The sequence below is a fragment of the Phocoena sinus genome, chromosome 1 (genome assembly GCF_008692025.1).
Source record: "Phocoena sinus isolate mPhoSin1 chromosome 1, mPhoSin1.pri, whole genome shotgun sequence".
Classification (NCBI taxonomy): Eukaryota; Metazoa; Chordata; class Mammalia; order Artiodactyla; family Phocoenidae; genus Phocoena; species Phocoena sinus.
Window position 1 is genome coordinate 53,220,874 of NC_045763.1, and position 19,995 is coordinate 53,240,868.

Consider the following 19,995-nt stretch of genomic DNA (forward strand, 5'->3'; position numbering starts at 1 on the left):
TCAATAGATTTTAATGAAATAGTATCTGAAAGTTTATTGATGTTGTTTCAGATTCCACATTGCAACTGATCTTTAAGAAATCACCACTTGTCAAGTTTTGGTGTGTTATCAAAGAATGGGCTGAAAGGGCTATTAAAATACTCCCCCATTTTCCAAATATATATCTGATTAAGACCAGATTTTCTTTATATACTTCAACCAAAGCAACATATTGCAATACACTGAATGCTGAAGCAGATATGAAAATTCAGCTGTCTTAAGTCAGCTATTAAAGAGATTTGTAACAATTTCTTTAAGAATACAACTCTTCTCACAATTTTTTTGTTTTGGAAAACATAACTTTTTAAAATAAAAAAATATCAATATGTAAAAAGTATATATTACTATATTACATATCTTAAATATTTAAAAAGTTTCTCAGTGTTGTTTCCCAATTCAGTTGATATCAGCAGATAACAACAGAGAGAACTACATAAACAAAAACTCTGAGATCTCAGTAATTTTTGAGATATAATTGACAAACAATAAATTGCACATATGTAAAGTATACAGTTTGACATGTTTGCTGGCGAGTCTGAAATCTGTAGGGCAGACCAGCAGGCTGGAAACTCAGGCAAGAGTTGACATTAAAGTCTGGACTCTGGGCTTCCCTGGTGGTGCAGTGGTTGAGAGTCCGCCTGCCGATGCAGGGGACACGGGTTCGTGCCCCGGTCCGGGAAGATCCCACATGCCGCGGAGCGGCTAGGCCCGTGAACCATGGCCACTGAGCCTGTGCGTCCGGAGCCTGTGCTCCGCAACGGGAGAGGCCACAACAGTGAGAGGCCCGCGTACCGCAAAGAAGAAAAAAAAATCTGGACTCTGAAATTTGTATGGCAAGTTGGCAGGGTTTCTGTTACAGTTTTAAGGCAGAATTCCTTTTCCAGGAAACCTCAGTTTTTGCTCATAAAGTCTTCAGCTGATTAGATGGAGCCTATCCATGTTATCAAGGGTAACATTCTTAAAGTCAACTGATTGTAGATATTAATTACATCGACAAAATACCTTCACAGTAACATCTAAACTAGTGTTTGACCAAACAACTGGGCACCAGAGCTTAGCCAAGGTGACATAAAATTTAACCATGATACCGTCTATCACTACAGTCAAGAACATATTCATGACCCACAAAGATTTTCTGTGCCCTTTTGTAATCCCTATTCCTCCATCCTCAATTATTTTTAAGAATGTAAAGGAGTTCTGAGACCAAAAAGGTTGAGAATGCTTGTTATAGGTTCTTCAAAAGACATCTTCAGCACAAAACAAGTAATAATCTTTAAGGATTTTTTTGAAAAATTTTGAAACCTGGAAAGGGATGAGATATTGTGGAGTATTTTGGCGTTTTTTTCTCACCCCAACCCCCCTCCTTTAGCAATTTTAATAGACTTATTTGCTATAGTAGCATTTTTCAGGATGCAAAGTGGAGTAGTTGTTATGAAGAACAAAGGGTCAAATAAATTTGGAAAGCACCAAGTTAAGCAAAATCAAATAGATTACTGTACATTAATGTACATTATGAATTTTCACAAGAAGAATATGATGTGCAGAGTTTCCCTTTGTGACACTGTTGGTAAAACCCATGTCTGATTTTTCACCCTTTCCTGGAAGGGATTGTCACTGTTTCAGGTCTTCAGGATGGGGGGCATGTGCCTGTCAGAGTCACAATGGAGAAGCAAGTGTTTATGCCCGATATGGTCAACTGCCTAATACACATTATTCTCGTGTAATCCTCAGAACAGTCATAAATTTTATTCACAAATCATAGGTATGGAAACTTAAGAAATTGCCCAAGGCTATGCAACTAAAAAAAGACAAAGTCAGGATTGAGCCTACATCTGTTAGATTTACTGCTTAAATCTACTTATACAAAGTTGATCCCGATGTTTTCATTTTCCTGGTGTACACCTGTCCAGGGTTGGTCAAGCCTATGAGGGAACTGCCACCTCTAACAGCAACATTGCTATTGGTCCTTTCCTGTAGGGAATATGATGAGACCTAAACATAGGGGACAGAGCAGTATTCACTTCTCTCTTCTCCTCATCCCAGCCAAATGGCAGATAAAATCTCTTCAGCTAACTCTGCTTTGTTGCTAAATCTCTAGTGTTGTTGCTCACGTAGCCTGATCATAGCTTTAAAATTATTAAAGGGAATATTGCTTTTCATTAAAATGTACTCATATTTTGACTGTTAATGCTCACTGTTGACCATGGCAATCTTCATGGTAAGGGAATATGGATGTCTTAGGTCATTAGTTAGATGTGATTTAGATTGATCATAAAGTGATACTTACATTCTGCTAAAGGGATTAACTAATACTACTTTCTTTAAAGACTATGAAATTGTATAACAGAAAGTTAGAAAAGCAAGTCAGTATTTCTTATTTAAAAGGGTTTCATAAAAGAGCCCCTTGTATTTTCTTTTGTGTACAGATAAGTCAATATGGGGTAGAGGTGAGGGGGCAAAGAATACCTAACTGAGCCTAAAGAAGTATCAGAAAAAAAAAAAAAAAAAAAAAAAAGAAGTATCGGAAATGGATGCATTTGAGGACTTGCTGTAAGGAAGGCACTAGGCTAAAGCTTTTACATATAGTATTTTTTAAGCTATTTATTTATTATATTTATGGACTTTATTTTTGACTGCATTCGGTCTTTGTTGCTGCATGTGGGCTTTCTCTAGTTGCGGCGAGCAGGGGCTACTCTTCCTTGCAGTGCGTGGGCTTCTCATTGCGGTGGCTTCTCTCGTGGAGCATGGGCTCTAGGTGCGTGGGCTTCAGTAGTTGTGGCTTGTGGGCTCTAGAGCACAGGCTCAGTAGTTGTGGCGCACGGGCTTAGTTGCTTCGCGGTCTGTGGGATCTTCCCGGACCAGGGATCGAACCTGTGTCCCCTGCATTGGCAGGTGGAATCTTAACCACCGTGCCACGAGGGAAGTACCAAACGTATAGTATTGAGTTTAGTGCTCACAACTCAGTGAGAGAGGAATCTATCCCCATCTTACTTAAGAGGGATCTGAGATTTAGGTAGGATCAGTAACTGACCTATGGCCCTACAGCTTGATCAAAGTAGTGCCAGCATTTGAACTTGGGTGTGTCTGACTCCAAAGCCTTGTCATTCTGCTGTCTACTGCCTCTACTGTTGTAAAGTAAATGAAGTGGAAAAATATTGACTTATACGGGTTTTTTAGAAATGTTTATTGAGACCTAATTATAGTGAGCAATCAGTAAATGTAATCAGGGCCAATTCCCTGAATAGGGAAATTATATGGTATCGTGTAAGGGGAGCTAAAAGACCTATCTACCTGTAATCCTTAGGTACTCTCCAAAATTCACAGTGCCTGAAACATCTTCTGAGAATTCTGTTCAGCTATGGAAAAAAATTTCAGAATTTTTCAGCAGTTAGAGGTTTTGTTTTGTTTTGTTTTTGGTTTTTTGTTTGTTTGTTTTTAAATAAATTGATATGGGCAGTGTAAAACTTTTTTGTTTTGCAGAAATCTCTTTTATGTGGTCTGGAGGAATTCTAGGGAAATCAGGTACATTGAGTTACCCCGTTGTCTCCCAAAGGTGATTATTAAAGCACAACCTACTTAAAAGTTGTCATGAATTATTGACTTTTTGGTATCAGGCAATTGTAATATGAGTCCTATTACCTATCTAGTAAACTTTAATACTAAGAAGGAATGGAACCAACCAAAGATTGGAGAAGTAGGTGTGGACTATGAGGAATTTTTAGTCTAGAATAATAAAGGCCCAGCTTGAGGACACTGAACAGTTCGTTATTCCCAGTAATTTTGCTTTGAGTGTGTCTGTAAACTGGTAGTTTCCTTATCCTTAAAAATCATTGATGAGCGCTCTGGAAATATGAGAAGGATAGGATAGATGTACTTACACTTAGTACCTTTAATTCCTTGAGGGAAAGAGCATTTTTTTATGGTTCTAGTAATATAAATTATATCTTTATAAAAGGCTTGCAATATTCTTACTAGAAGTCAAGATAAAAGAATACCAAATCAAACTAGCCAAGGATCTAAGTAATCCATCTACTGATTTTTGGTCAAAATACAGGATTAGGATTATTTTCCTTTGGAGATTCAAACCTGAGACACTTGCCATGAGGTTGACATTTATTTATTTTTTTCTTTTCTATTTTTTTAATGTGTATTCTTATTATTTGTTTATTTATTTAACATCTTTATTGGAGTATAATTGCTTTACAGTGTTATTTTCTGCTGTATAACAAAGTGAATCAGCTATACATAGGCATACATCCCCATATCTCCTCCCTCTTGCATCTTCCTCCCACCCTCCCTATCCCACCCCTCTAGGTGGTCACAAAGCACCGAGCTGATCTCCCCCTGCAATGCAACTGCTTCCCACTAGCTATCTATTTTACACTAGTAGTGTATATATGTCAGTGCTACTCTCTCACTTCGTCCCAGCTGACCCTTCCCCCTCCCATGTCCTCAAGTCCAGTCTCTACATCTGAGTCCTGCCCCTGTCCTGCCCCTAGGTTCATTAGAACCATTTTTTAATTTTTAATTTTTTTTTAGATTCCATATATATGTGTTAGCATATGGTATTTGTTTTTCTCTTTTGCCTTTTGATTAAAGACCAATGGTAGAAATGTCCTGGAATCAGAAGTGGTAATAATTTCATTTTCTGAGTTGTGGAAGTATTTGGTACCATTTTTTAATTTTCAGAGAAACAAATTTGATTTCTTTCTTTTGTAGCTCAAGCCTGAAATCCTTTAGGTTTTCAAATATCTTTTGAATTGAAATTATCATCTACAACAGCCTATCAGAGAACTTAAAAGTGCAGAGTACTAAATGTTTTTTTAGCCAATAACTGCTAACTTGGATTAAAGTATTTTTTCTTTAAAAAAAAACTATATGAATGATACTGTTAGTGTTTTCACTGTAACAGTGTGTTACCCTGTTACATCAGCTATTTTAATTTTTTGCCTTCCATACTATCTTTTCCTGTATGCATAATTTTTTCTCTCTTTTGAAAGAATCTATGGGTTAATAAACTTTTATATTTCACTGTTAGATTAGCATGCTATGACTTTGAATCTTGACATAGCTATTTGTTGGCTACCACTGACTTATGATTTCTATTAAAGAACTAAAAGGACTCTATACCTTTTAGTTTCCTTCCACAGTAGACAGGTTATGAAAGGAGAATATTGATCAGAAAGTATCAGTAAAATGCAACGTTTGGGGCTGCTGGACTTGTAAAAGCTAGCTGTCATTTTGGTGTCTTTCCTATCAATCTGATTATGATTGTTTTGCACTTATGAATTCCTTAGAACACCTGTTTACTTTCAGTGACAGGTGCAAATTATCTACATCATTTAAAATCGAGTTCAGGTAATATAGGAAAACAATAGTGCTTAGGAGGTGACTGTACTTACAGTGAAATGTCCTTTGTCCAAGCCAAGTATGAAAACACTCGCCATATTCTTTATTCTGTGGTCAGGCCAAAATTCTGTTCCAAGAATGGTTTATTCACAGAGGCATCTTACCCTTATTTTTCATCATGAACACTTGACTGTCTCTTAAGTAGGTGCTTGTTTTGTTTCAAGTTTGTTGCATTGATAAAAAAATAGAACATCAAATTATCAGTGCTTAAAGTAGAAATCCAGCAGTTCTTTGTTCCTTTTTCCACAGTAATTTCTTCCTTGCATCTATTTCTGTTCTAAGTCTTTCCAAATGTTTCTGACTTGAATTGCATTTCTGTTTCATGGCTCCTCTTTGCTTGCAGTAGCTTCTAGTGCCTTCTGCAGAATTCACAACAAAGCATATAGTTTTCTACTCACTGTTTTGATCTAACACCTTCTTTCATACAGGTTTCTGCAAAATTGGAGAAAAGGAAGGATGGGGAATCGACTTTTAGTTTTAAGGCCCTCTCTCTTTTGCTCTTTTCCATCCCTCCCTCCCTCCCTTCCTTCCTTTCCACTTTTTTTCTTCTGAGTTCCATCTGGAACTTACAGATGGTGCCTCCCTTAGCCAGGAGTATGAAGCTTAGAACTGTACTAGCCCAGTGGTCATGGCTCTATTCTCAGGTTGTCCTTCTCTCCCAGGTGCAAAATATCTATTTTCATCTTCATTTTATTTCAAGCTTTTTGACAGTTATAGGAAATTTCTTGGAGAATAGGAAACAGTATATTTATTATCTACTGATATTACTTTGGAGATATCAAAGTATAAGACAAATGATTAATAAGAACAGGTCTTCAGTGAGACAACTTGGGTTGAACTTTGGCCCTGCCACTTACTAGCTTTGTGATCTTGGTCAATTCAGTCAACCTTTTTGAATCTCGGTTTTCTCATTTTAAGGCTGTTCTTCACTGAAAGAGATGATATATGAAAAGTGACTTTTTCATCCTGTAAAGTGCTCTGGTGGTGTAATTTTTCATAACTGGTTCTGTTAACGTTTTGGAATCTTTAATATATTGTAGTAAAGATAAGTAAAGAGAATTCAGACTTTCTAATGAAACAAATTTAGTGAAAATGAAGTGGATCAACTATTCAAAAATTTCACAAACAAAGGTAGAATGGAACTGATATACTTTGAAAAAAATTTTTTTTATTTTTTAAATTAATTAATTTATTGTTGGCTCTGTTGGGTCTTCGTTTCTGTGTGAGGGCTTTCTCTAGTTGCGGCAAGTGGGGGCCACTCTTCATCGCGGTGCGAGGGCCTCTCACTGTCGTGGCCTTTCTTGTTGCGGAGCACAAGCTCCAGACGTGCAGGCTCAGTAGTTGTGGCTCAAGGGCCTAGTTGCTCCGCGGCATGTGGGATCTTCCCAGACCAGGGCTTGAATCCGTGTCCCCTCCATTGGAAGGCAGACTCTCAACCACTGCGCCACCAGGGAAGCCCTGATATACTTTTTTTTTTCTTTTATCTAATCTATATGCCTTTAATTTCTTTCTGTTTTTTTTTTAAAATCTTTATTGGAGTATAATTGCTTTACAGTGGTGTGTTAGTTTCTGCTTTATAACAAAGGGAATCAGTTATACATATACATATGTTCCCATATCTCTTCTGTCCTGCGTCTCCCTCCCTCCCACCCCTCTAGGTGGTCACAAAGCACCAAGCTGATCTCCCTGTGCTATGCGGCTGCTTCCCACTAGCTATTTTACATTTGGTAGTGTATATATGTCCATGCCACTCTCTCACTTTGTCACAGCTTATCCTTCCCCCTCCCCATATCCTCAAGTCCATTCTCTAGTAGGTCTGTGTCTTTATTCCTGTCTTACCCCTAGGTTCTTCATGACCTTTTTTTTTTTTTCTTAGATTCCATATATATGTGTTAGCATACGGTATTTGTTTTTCTCTTTCTGACTTACTTCACTCTGTAAGACAGACTCTGGGTCCATCCACCTCACTACAAATAACTCAATTTCGTTTCCTTTTATGGCTGAGTAATATTCCATTGTATATATGTGCCACATCTTCTTTATCCATTTATCCGATGATGGACACTTGGGTTGCTTCCATCTCCTGGCTATTGTAAATAGAGCTGCAATGAACATTTTGGTACATGAGTCTTTTTGAATTATGGTTTTCTCAGGGTATATGCCCAGTAGTGGGATTACTGGGTCATATGGTAGTTCTGTTTGTGGTTTTTTAAGGAACCTCCATACTGTTCTCCATGGTGGCTGTACCAATTCACATTCCCACCAGCAGTGCAAGAGGGTTCCCTTTTCTCCACACCCTCTCCAGCATTTATTGTTTCTAGATGTTTTGATGATGGCCATTCTGACTGGTGTGAGATGATATCTCATAGTAGTTTGATTTGCATTTCTCTAATGATTAATGATATTGAGCATTCTTTCATGTGTTTGTTGGCAGTCTGTATATCTTCTTTGGAGAAATGTCTATTTAGTTCTTCTGCCCATTTTTGGATTGGGTTGTTTTTTTGATATTGAGCTGCATGAGCTGCTTGTAAATTTTGCAGATTAATCCTTTGTCAGTTTCTTCATTTGCAAATATTTTCTCCCATTCTGAGGGTTGTCTTTTGGTCTTGTTTATGGTTTCCTTTGCTGTGCCAAAGCTTTGAAGTTTCATTAGGTCTCACTTGTTTATTTTTGTTTTTATTTCCATTTCTCTAGGAGGTGGGTCAAAAAGGACGTTGCTGTGATTTATGTCATAGAGTGTTCTGCCTATGTTTTCCTGTAACAGTTTGATAGTTTCTGGCCTTACATTTAAGTTTTTAATCTATTCTGAGCTTACTGTTGTGTATGGTGTTAGGGAGTGTTCTAATCTCATACTTTTACATGTAGCTGTCCAGTTTTCCCAGCACCACTTATTGAAGAGGCTGTCCTTTCTCCACTGTACATTCCTGCCTCCTCGATCAAAGATAAGGTGACCGTATGTGTGTGGGTTTATCTCTGGGCTTTCTATCCTGTTCCATTGATCTGTATTTTTTTTTTGTGCCAGTACCATACTGTCTTGATTAATGTAGCTTTGTAGTATAGTCTGAAGTCAGGGAGCCTGATTTCTCCAGCTCCATTTCTCATTCTCAAGACTGCTTTGGCTATTCGGGGTCTTTTGTGTTTCCATACAAATTGTGAAAATTTTTGTTTTAGTTGTGTGAAAAATGCCAGTGGTAGTTTGATAGGGATTGCATTGAATCTGTAGATTGCTTTGGGTAGTAGAGTCATTTTCACAATGTTGATTCTTCCAATCCAAGAACATGGTATAGCTCTCCATCTATTTGTATCATCTTTAATTTCTTTCATCAGTGTCTTATAGTTTTCTGCATACAGGTCTTTTGTCTCCTTAGGTAGGTTTATTCCTAGATATTTTATTCTTTTTGTTGCACAGGTAAATGGGAGTGTTTTCTTAATTTCACTTTCAGATTTTTCATCATTAGCGTATAGGAATGCCAGAGATTTCTGTGCATTAATTTTGTATCTTGCTACTTTACCAAATTCATTGATTAGCTCTAGTAGTTTTCTGGTAGCATCTTTAGGATTTTCTATGTATAGTATCATGTCATCTGCAAACAGTGACAGCTTTACATCTTCTTTTCTAATTTGGATTCCTTTTATTTCCTTTTCTTCTCTGATTGCTGTGGCTAAAACTTCCAAAACTGTGTTGAATAAGAGTGGTGAGAGTGTGCAACCTTGTCTTGTTCCTGATCTTAGTGGAAATGCTTTCAGTTTTTCACCATTGAGGACGATATTGGCTGTGAGTTTGTCATATATGGCCTTTATTATCATGTTGAGGACAGTTCCCTCTATGCCTACTTTCTGCAGGGTTTTTATCATAAATGGGTGCTGAATTTTGTCGAAAGCTTTCTCTGCATCTATTGAGATGATCATATGGTTTTTCTCCTTCAATTTGTTAATATGGTGTATCACGTTGATTGATTTGTGTATATTGAAGAATCCTTGCATTCCTGGAATAAACCCCACTTGATCATGGTGTATGATCCTCTTAATGTGCTGCTGGATTCTGTTTGCTAGTATTTTGTTGAGGATTTTTGCATCTATGTTCATCAGTGATATTGGCCTGTAGTTTTCTTTCTTTGTGACATCCTTGTCTGTTTTGGTATCAGGGTAATGGTGGCCTCGTAGAATGAATTTGGGAGTGTTCCTCCCTCTGCTATATTTTGGAAGTTTGAGAAGGATAAGTGTTAGCTCTTCTCTAAATGTTTAATAGAATTCGCCTGTGAAGCCATCTGGTCCTGGGCTTTTGTTTGTTGGAAGATTTTTAATCACAGTTTCAATTTCAGTATTTGTGATTGGTCTGTTCATATTTTCTATTTCTTCCTGATTCAGTCTTGGCAGGTTGGCCAGACTTGGCAATTTCTAAGAATTTGTCCATTTCTTCCAGGTTGTCCATTTTATTGGCATAGAGTTGCTTGTAGTAATCTCTCATGATCTTTTGTGTTTCTGCAGTGTCAGTTGTTACTTCTCCTTTTTCATTTCTAATTCTATTGATTTGAGTCTTCTTCCTTTTTTTCTTTATGAGTCTGGCTAATGGTTTATCAATTTTGTTTATCTTCTCAAAGAACCAGCATTTTGTTTTATTGATCTTTGCTATCGTTTCCTTCATTTCTTTTTCACATCTTTCTGATCTGATCTTTATGGTATCTTTCCTTCTGCTAGCTTTGGGGTTTTTTTGTTCTTCTTTCTGTAATTGCTTTAGGTGCAAGGTTAGGTTGTTTATTCGAGATGTTTCCTGTTTCTTAAGGTAGGAATGTATTGCTATAACCTTCCCTGTTAGAACTGCTTTTGCTGCATCCCATAGGTTTTGGGTCGTCATGTCTCCATTGTCATTTGTTTCTAGGTATTTTTTGATTTCCTCTTTGATTTCTTCAGTGATCACTTCATTATTAAGTAGTGTATTGTTTAGCCTCTATGTGTTTGTATTTTTTTACTGATCTTTTTCTGTAATTGACATCTAGTCTCAAGGCGTTGTGGTCGGAAAAGATACTTGATACAATTTCAATTTTCTTAAATTTACCAAGGCTTGATTTGTGACCCAAGATATGATTTATCCTGGAGAATGTTCCATGAGTACTTGAGAAAAATGTGTATTCTGTTGTTTTTGGATGGAAAGTCCTATAAATATCAATTAAGTCCATCTTGTTTAATGTATCATTTAAAGCTTCTGTTTCCTTATGTATGTTCATTTTGGATGGTCTGTCCATTGGTGAAAGTGAGATGTTAATGTCCCCTACTATGAATGTGTTACTGTTGATTTCCCCTTTTATGGCTGTTAGTATTTGCCTTATATATTGAGGTACTCCTATGTTGGGTGCATAAATATTTACAATTGTTATATCTTCTTCTTGGATCGATCCCTTGATCATTATGTAGTGTCCTTCTTTGTCTCTTGTAATAGTGTTTATTTTAAAGTCTATTCTGTCTGATTTGAGAATTGCTACTCCATCTTTCTTTCTTCTGATTTTCATTTGCAAGGAATATCTTTTTCCATCCCTTCACTTTCAGTCTGTATGTGTCCCTATGTCTGAAGTGGGTCTCTTGTAGACAGCATATATATGGGTCTTGTTTTTGTATCCATTCAGCCAGTCTGTGTCTTTTAGTGGGAGCATTTAATCCATTTACATTTAAGGTAATTATCGATATGTATGTTCCTATTCCCATTTTCTTAATTGTTTTGGGTTTGTTATTGTAGGTCTTTTCCTTCTCTTGTGTTTCTTGGCTAGAGAAGTTCCTTTACCATTTGTTGTAAAGCTGGTTTGGTGGTGCTGAACTCTCTCAGCTTTTGTTTCTCTGTAAAGGTTCTCCATCAAATCTGAATGAGATCCTTGCTGTGTAGAGTAATCTTGGTTGTAGGTTTTTCTCCTTCATCACTTTAAATATGTCTTGCCAGTCCCTCTGGCTTGCAGTGTTTCTGCTGAAAGATTGCTGTTAACCTTATGGGGATTTCTTTGTGTGTTATTTGTTGTTTTTCCCTTGCTGCTTTTAATATGTTTTCTTTGTATTTAATTTTTGACAGTTTGATTAATATGTGTCTTGGCGTGTTTCTCCTTGGATTTATCCTGTATGGGACTCTCTGTGCTTCCTGGACTTGATTAACTATTTCCTTTTCCATAGTAGGGAAGTTTTCAAGTATAATCTCTTCACATATTTTCTCAGTCCCTTTCTTTTCCTCTTGTTCTTCTGGGACCACTATAATTCGAATGTTGTTGCGTTTAATGTTGTCCCAGGGGTCTCTGAGACTGTCCTCCGTTCTTTTCATTCTTTTTTCTTTATTCCACTCTGCAGTAGTTATTTCCATTATTTTATCTTCCAGGTCACTTATCCGTTCTTCTGCCTCAGTTATTCTGCTATTGATCCCTTCTACAGTATTTTAATTTCATGTTTTGTGTTGTTCATTGTTGCTTGTTTCAACTTTAGTTCTTCTAGGTCCTTGTTAAATGTTTCTTGCATTTTGTCTATTCTATTTCCAAGATTTTGAATCATCTTTACTATCATTATTCTGAATTCTTTTTCAGGTAGACTGCCTATTTCCTCTTCATTTGTTAGGTCTGGTGGGTTTTTATCTTGCTCCTTCATGTGCTTTGTGTTTTTCTGTCTTCTCATTTTGCTTATCTTACTGTGTTTGGGGTCTCCTTTTTGCAGGCTGCAGGTTCATAGTTCCCGTTGTTTTTGGTGTCTGTCCCCAGTGGCTAAAGTTGGTTCACTGGGCTGTGTAGGCTTCCTGGTGGAGGGTACTAGTGCCTGTGTTCTGGTGGATGAGGCTGGATGTTGTCTTTCTGGTGGGCAGGTCCACGTCTGGTGGTGTGTTTTGGGGTGTCTGTGGACTTATTATGATTTTAGGCAGCTTCTCTGCTAATGGGTGGGTTTGTGTTCCTGTCTTGCTGGTTATTTGGCATAGGTTGTCCAGCAGTGTAGCTTGCTGGTCATTGAGTGAAGCTGGGTGTTGGTGTCGAGGTGGAGATCTCTGGGAGATTTTCTCCGTTTGATATTACATGGAGCTGGGAGGTCTGTTGTGGACTTGTGTCCTGAAGTTGGGTCTCCCACCTCAGAGGTACAGCACTGACTCCTGGCTGCAGCGCCAAGAGCCTTTCATCCACACAGCTCAGAATAAAAGGGAGAAAAAGTAGAAAGAAAGGAAGAGGATAAAATAAAATAAAGTAAGATAAAATAAAATAAATGTATTAAAATAAAAAATAACTATTAAGAAGAAATTTTTTTTAAAGTAGAAAAACAAAACAAAAAAAACACAGACAGACAGAACCCTATGACAAATGGTGAAAGCAAAGCTATACAGACAAAATCTCACACAGAAGCATACACATACTCACTCACAGAAAGAGGAAAAGGGGAAAAAATAATAAATCTTGCTCTCAAGGTCCACCTCCTCAATTCGGGATGATTCGTTGACTATTCATGTATTCCACCGATGCAGGGTACATCAAGTTGATTGTGGAGATATAGTCTGCTGCTTCTGAGGCTGCTGGGAGGGCGGCTCAGCTTTGGATTTGGCCCCGCCTCTGCGTGTAGGTCGCAGGAGGGCATCTGTTCTTCGGTCAGACAGGATGGGGTTAAAGGAGCCACTGCTTCGGTGGCTCTTGTTCACTCAGGCTGGGGGTAGGGAGGGGTGCGGATGTGTGGCAAGCCTGCGGCGGCAGACGTCAGCATGACTTGGCACCAGCCTGAGGCGCGCCATGCGTTCTCCTGGGGAAGTTGTCCCTGAATCCCGGGACCCTGGCAGTGGCAGGCTGCACAGTCTCCCGGAAGCGAGGTGTGGAGAGTGACCTGTGCTCGCACACAGGTTTCTTGGTGTCGGCAGCAGCGGACTTAGCGTCTCATGCTCGTCTCTGGGGTTCGCGCTTTTAGCCGCGGCTCGCGCCCGTCTCTGGAGTTCCTTTAAGCAGCGCTCTTAATCCCCTCTCCTCGTGCACCAGGAAGCAGAGGGAAGAAAAAGTCTCTTGCCTCTTTGGCAGGTCCAGACTTTTCCCCCGACTCCCTCCTGGCTAGACGTGGTGCATTAACCCCTTTGGGCTGTGTTCACGCTGCCAGTCCTCTCCCTGCGATCCGACCAAAACCTGAGCCTCAGCTCCCAGCCCCCGCCCGCCCCGGCGGGTGAGCAGACAAGCCTCTTGGGCTGGTGAGTGCCGGTCGGCACCGATCCTCTGTGAGGGAATCTCTCCGCTTTTCCCTCTGCACCCCTGTTGCTGCACTCTCATCCACAGCCCCGAAGCTGCCCCCCTCCGCCACCTGCAGTCTCCGCCCGAGAAGGGGCTTCTAGTGTGTGGAAACCTTTCCTCCTTCACGGCTCCCTCCCACTGGTGCAGGTCCCGTCCCTATTCTTTTGTCTCTGTTTATTCTTTTTTCTTTTGCCCTAGCCAGGTACGTGTGGAGTTTCTTGCCTTTTGGGAGGTCTGAGGTCTTCTGCCAGCGTTCAGTAGGTGTTCTGTAGGAGTTGTTCCACGTGTAGATGTATTTCTGGTGTATCTGTGGGGAGGAAGGTGATCTCCGTGTTTTACTCTTCCGCCATCTTCTTCCTCCTCCCTGATATACTTTTTTTTTTTTTTTTTTTTTTTTTTTTTTTTTTCTTTTTTTTTTTTGCGGTACGCGGGCCTCTCACTGTTGTGGCCTCTCCCGTTGCGGAGCACAGGCTCCGGACGCGCAGGCTCAGCGGCCATGGCTCACGGGCCCAGCCGCTCCACGGCATGTGGGATCTTCCCGGACCGGGGCACGAACCCGCGTCCCCTGCATCGGCAGGCAGACGCTCAACCACTGCGCCACCAGGGAAGCCCCCTGATATACTTTTTGATGTATTATGTTTTAAACTTTACAATGAGTGAAATATACAAACATATAAAAGTATATATAAATGTCTGTGCACATTTTAAATAATAATCACCAATGCACCTATAATCCAGTTTATGAAATAGATCGTGTTAAATAATAATAATAATGATTACCCATATATACATATATATCACCAGCTTAAGAAACAGAAGATTGCATATCCTTCTTCTAAACTCATCCAGAGTCATGATGTTAAATACCTTCTATATGCTCATGACTCCCAAATTTAAATGTGTAGTCTGGACTTCTCTCCTGAACTCCAGACTTGTATATCCAGCTGCGTATCTGATATATCCACTTGCAATGTCTAATAGGCATCTCAGACTAGACATCTCTAAAACTGAACTCCTGATTTCTGTTCCCACACACCTGTTCCTCTGTAATCTTTTTTTTTTTTTTTTTCAATCTCAATAGCAACTCTATCTTTCCAGCTGCTTAGGCTAAAACCTTAGAGTTTTGATTCCATTTTCCCCTCACACCCCATGTAGAAGCTATCAGCAGAGCCTGTTGACAGTTCATTAGAAATACATCTAGAATCTCACTTCTCAACACCCCAACTACTAACCTAGTCCAGGCTCTTGTTGTCTCTTTCTAGATTATTGCATTAGCCTCCCAACTGGTATATCTGCTTCTATTGTTTTCTCTCCTTTAGTCTATTTTCAGCTTAAAGGCTGGAGTGATCTTGATAAAATAAGTCAGATCATGTCACTCCACTGCTCAAAACCCTCCAATGACTTCCCTTCCCCCTGGCTCAGAGCAGATGCTCTATACTGCTGACCCCCTGGTAATGCTCACACCGATTCTTTTTTTAAAAAATAAATTTATTTATTTATTTATTTTTGGCTGTGTTGGCTCTTTGTTGCTGTGTGCGGGCTTTCTCTAGTTGAGGTGAGTGGGGGCTACTCTTCATTGCAGTGCATGGGCTTCTCATTGTCGTGGCTTCTCTTGTTGCGGAGCACGGGTTCTAGGCGCGCAGGCTTCAGTAGTTGTGGCACATGGGCTCAGTAGTTGTGGCTTGCAGGCTCTAGAGCTCAAGCTTAGTAGTTTTGATGCATGGGCTTAGTTGCTCCGAGGCATGTGGGATCTTCCCGGGACAGGGCACGAATCTGTGTCCCTTGCATTGGCAGGCAGATTCTTAACCACTGTGCCACGAGGGAAGCCCTCCCATCGGTTCTTGACTACTCTCCTCTTTGCTCATTCTCTTCCAGCCACACTGACATCTTGCTGTTCCTCAAATGTGTCACTGGGCTTGTCGGCCCTTAGGGTTCTTCACTTTTTGTCGGTGGCCTCTGATCTGACTTTCTTCCTTTCCTAATGCCCAGGGCTTTCAGGTCACTTCCTTACGTATGTGGCTATTTTTACCTGGCTCTAGGCCATTAGGCATGAAGTGATACCCTCAAGCAAATGGCCATTTTAAAAATCTGGTTGCTCTTTTCCTTTTGAACTCTCCCCCTGTGCCCCCTCCCCTTCTTTTTTTGTTTTACAAGGACTTCCTTTTCTCTGTTGCCAATTCAGCTGTTCATTAAAAGTATTATATTTTATTCAGCATTTTTAGATGGCTTCTTTATCAGCCATTTTGCCACGACTCAAGGTCTGATGAATTGTTATTAACTAGTGAAGTTAGAGCAATGATTTCTCATAATAATTTTTTTTTTCCTTGGATTAAAGGATGGAAGACTCCAGACAGGGGATCACATCTTGAAGATTGGTAGCACAAATGTGCAGGGAATGACCAGTGAGCAAGTTGCACAAGTGCTGAGGAACTGTGGGAATTCTGTCAGGATGCTTGTTGCAAGAGACCCAGTTGGTGAAATTTCCATAGCCCCTCCTACCCCTGCAGCCTTACCTGTTGCCCTGCCTGCTGTGGCCAACAGGAGCCCTAGTTCTGTGAGTATACAAATTACTCTTTCATGGTAAATTCAGTACTGGGTGTGATTTACTGCAGGATTAGAAATGTTTTCCACTCCACATGTTGCATGGGTGTGAGTTGTGTCTCAGTGCTCAACAGGGAAGCAGAGGAGAGCCCAATTTGTAGACACTAGACAAGTTTGATTTTCTTTTTTTTTGCCATTTCTCAGGGTTAAGTCATTCAACTTCCCTGAGCCTGAGCTACTCATCTGTAAATTGGAGAATAATAATACCTGCATTTCTATTTCATAAGATTGGTGAACAGATATCCAGATAGTGGAGGGGAAACTGTAAATACTGGTCAGCGTATGTGTGTTATCACTGATAAGAACAGACTGGCCAAAGGGAATAGACATTAATAATAATAATTTTTATTTTGATTATTAACAATCATTACAGTTATATAATAATCATTACCATTAATCATTATCAAGCACCTGGAATTGTCTAAGTCATCTGAATTTTTCATAAGAATTCTGCAAGATAGATCTTATCATCCACTTAATAGATGAGGAAATGGAAGTCCAAATAACTTGTTTTAAAGGTCATATAGGTAGTAATTTGCAAAGCTGGGGTTTGAATTTAGATCTTTCTGGTCCATTCCAAGTTCTTTTTTTGGTTTTTGTCTTTCAGTCTTATTAAGATAAAATAGACATACAGCACTTTATAAGTTTAAGGTGTACAGCCTAGTGATTTAATTTACATACATCATGAAGTGATTATCAAAATAAGTTTAGTGAACATCCATCACCTCATATACAATTAAAGAAATAGAAAAAAATTTTTCTTGTGATGAGAACCCGGGATTTATTCTCTTAACTTTCATACCTAACATACAGTGCTAATTATATTTATCATGTTGTATATTACATCTCTAGTACATATTCATCTTATAATACAAGGTACAAATGGAAGTTTGTACCTTTTGACTGCCTCAATCTGGTCCCTCCATCCCTCAGTCCCAAGTTCTTTCCATCCATCTCACAGGCTCTGAATCAAGAGATAATAAGGCAAAAGGAAAGAAATAGTTTTTAAAAGGACAAGCCAGGAAGAAGAAAAGAGAAGTGATTATGGTGAGAAGGGGGTGGGAAGCCACCTTTCAAATTCATTTGAGGAACCATTCGGTGTCTTCTGGAAAGCCTTTCCCTACTTGGAACCATGTGAGTGGAAGTTTTCTGTCGGAGATATTAGAATCATTTTTCTTTTCTTCTCCAAACTAGTTAGAACCATTTTCTTTTCCATCCATTCTTCTGGTTTGCTGAAGCCTTCTACTTTGTAGTGAGGAAGCAGTGTTGCTGTGTGATAAGTGAGAATTTGATGCATTCAGTTATTTACTTTCTATTATTAATGTTTTGAATTGAAAGCAAGGTATTATGTTTTTAGACACCTTACTCTTTTACAGAAATATTTTAAATTAGAAGACAAGAATGATAATCAGTTTTAGGTCAATAGTTTTTGCTTACAATGGTTAGGCTTACCATTTGTTTCTTTTTCTTTAAATTCTTTCAGATACAAATTTACGCTGAGCTTTTTCTAAGTGGCTGTATTAGTTTTCTCTTGTTGTATAACAAATGATCACAAACGTTGTGGCTTGAAGCAGTACCCTTTTTTGGCCCACAGTTCTGCAGGTCTGAAGTCTGGGTGAGCTCTGTTGGGCTCTTCTTAGTCTTACAAAGCCTAAATCAAGGTGTTGGCCTGGCTGGGCTCTTATCTGGATGCTCTGGGAACAGTCCATTTCCAAGCTCTATCATATTGTTGGCAGAATAGTTTCTTGTAGCCGTAGGACTGAAGTCTCTGTATTAATGGCTGTCAGCTAAGGACCTCTTTCAGCTCCTTAAGTCCCCCTGTGTTCCTTCTCACATGACCCCTCCTTCTTCAAACCACAAGTCCAGTCCTTATGCTTCAAATCTTTTTCACTTCCCTTTCTGCCATCAATAGGAGAAAACTCTCTGCTTTTGAAGGGTGCCTGCTTAGATTAGGCTTACCTGGATAATCTCCCTTTTCCGTGATATAAACACAGGAATGGCACCAGGGATCAGAAGTCAGAGACAATCTTAAAATTCTGCGTACCACAGGCGCTCAGAAAATACTTGACAAACCATACACAAATTGACTATGTACACAAGCTAGATAACTAAACGTTATATATAATTAAAATTATTTTTTCCTTTCAGGACAATTCTACTCTTTTTGAAACTTATGATGTTGAACTCATTAAAAAAGATAGACAGAGTCTTGGAATTAGAATTGTTGGTTATGTTGGAACCGCTCAGACAGGTAAATGAATCATTTCTATTTTACATTTGGAAATAATTGTAAAGGATGTTAAGGTTTCTAGAGAGTAAAATTAAATATCTGCAGATTTTAATTTAAACATTGAACAATAAAACCATGAATCTGTAATAGCAACCAATTACAAAAAATGATTAGAGATTCACAGTTTTATCTCAGTAGTTTTATAGCTGACTCAATAGTCATTAACAAAAGAATTTAATTTATCCAACATAGTGTATAACATTTGAATTGTACCTCCTCTTGTTTCTAAGATAGATATATTTTGAATATTGAGACTTGCATATTATGACATTTTACATGTGATAAAGTAAAATGATTACTGCATATATTTCATATTGTGAATGTCAAAAAAGTATTACTATTAATTATCAAAAGAAGATAAAACAGATGCTTTAATTAGAATTATTTTTCTTTCATATAAAGGGAATACATTGTAAGAATAAATGCATGGCCTAAGTATCTCTGAATAATACTCCCTGAACTCGAAAATGCAAAGCTTTGGTAACTTTCACTGTAAGAGTTACTCTATTATGATAAGAAATCACTACAGTAAGGAAAAATAAATCTTTTTCACAAATATTTGCTAGTAAGATGAAAAGTTAAAGTTATTAAATGTTCTAGTTTTTTAAAAATTGCAAGGTTACAGAGTTAATTTTTTTAAAGTTATTATTTTGCATATTTACAGCAGGTGGAAAGATTAAAAGTGCTAATATATTCAAAGTCCTGAATGAAATTCATGTCAGACCACCTTGTGCTATTTTAGCCTAATGAAATAACTGTTTTCCCTTTAGATTTTTCTAAGTGCCACCATTTTTAGGTTCAGAATTTAAATGAGTTCTAAAGAGCTAAGTATGGATTGTATAATAATGTTGCAAAAAAAAATGTACTGAGTAGCTCTTAATATGCTGTCTGGTTATAGAAATCATAAACTTGTGGTTTATGAACCTTTATTACATTAAGTTTTCAAGTTGTAAACCTAGTGATATACATGCAGAGTAAAATGAAGTGAATGATAGATAACTGAGAAAATTTGATGTTTATGTTACTGAATAAGAAAAGAATCATTTTACTTCTTTACCCTCAAAAGAAGCTTTTGGGACTGGAGCAAGGGCTGGGGTAGCAGTGTTGAATCCAAACATTAGAACATTTTATAACTCAGTATGCTTTTTAAACATGTAGTCTTTCAAAATAGTTTTCGCTTTATTCCATTCATTGGAACTTTTGAGCAGTTGCTCTGCTTAGTTTTGGAGGGAGTAGAAAAATGAATATAAGAAAAATCTATTCAGGGCGATAAGCATGTAAATAGCTGTCAGTTGTTTGAGGATAAATGAAGCGTATGTGTTATCAGAAATGCAAGCAAACTATCATCATATAGCAGATGAAAGACTCATTATGACAGAGGGAAATGGAGAATTCACAAAGAAAGAGGCATTTGTACTAAGCACGGAAAAGGAGAAGGATTTA

General features: G+C 38.5%; 1 protein-coding gene across 6 annotated transcripts in view; it reads left to right on the plus strand.

The window, feature by feature from the left end:
• The window catches only part of PATJ (PATJ crumbs cell polarity complex component), a 352,815-nt gene that overhangs the window by 26,694 nt on the left and 306,126 nt on the right, over positions 1-19,995 (plus strand). For all 6 annotated transcript variants that reach the window (XM_032644105.1, XM_032644108.1, XM_032644106.1 and 3 more), the window contains exons 8-9: positions 15,997-16,215; positions 18,411-18,513. In XM_032644105.1, the coding sequence (XP_032499996.1) occupies positions 15,997-16,215; positions 18,411-18,513 (322 nt within the window). The remainder of the gene's footprint in view (positions 1-15,996; positions 16,216-18,410; positions 18,514-19,995) is intronic.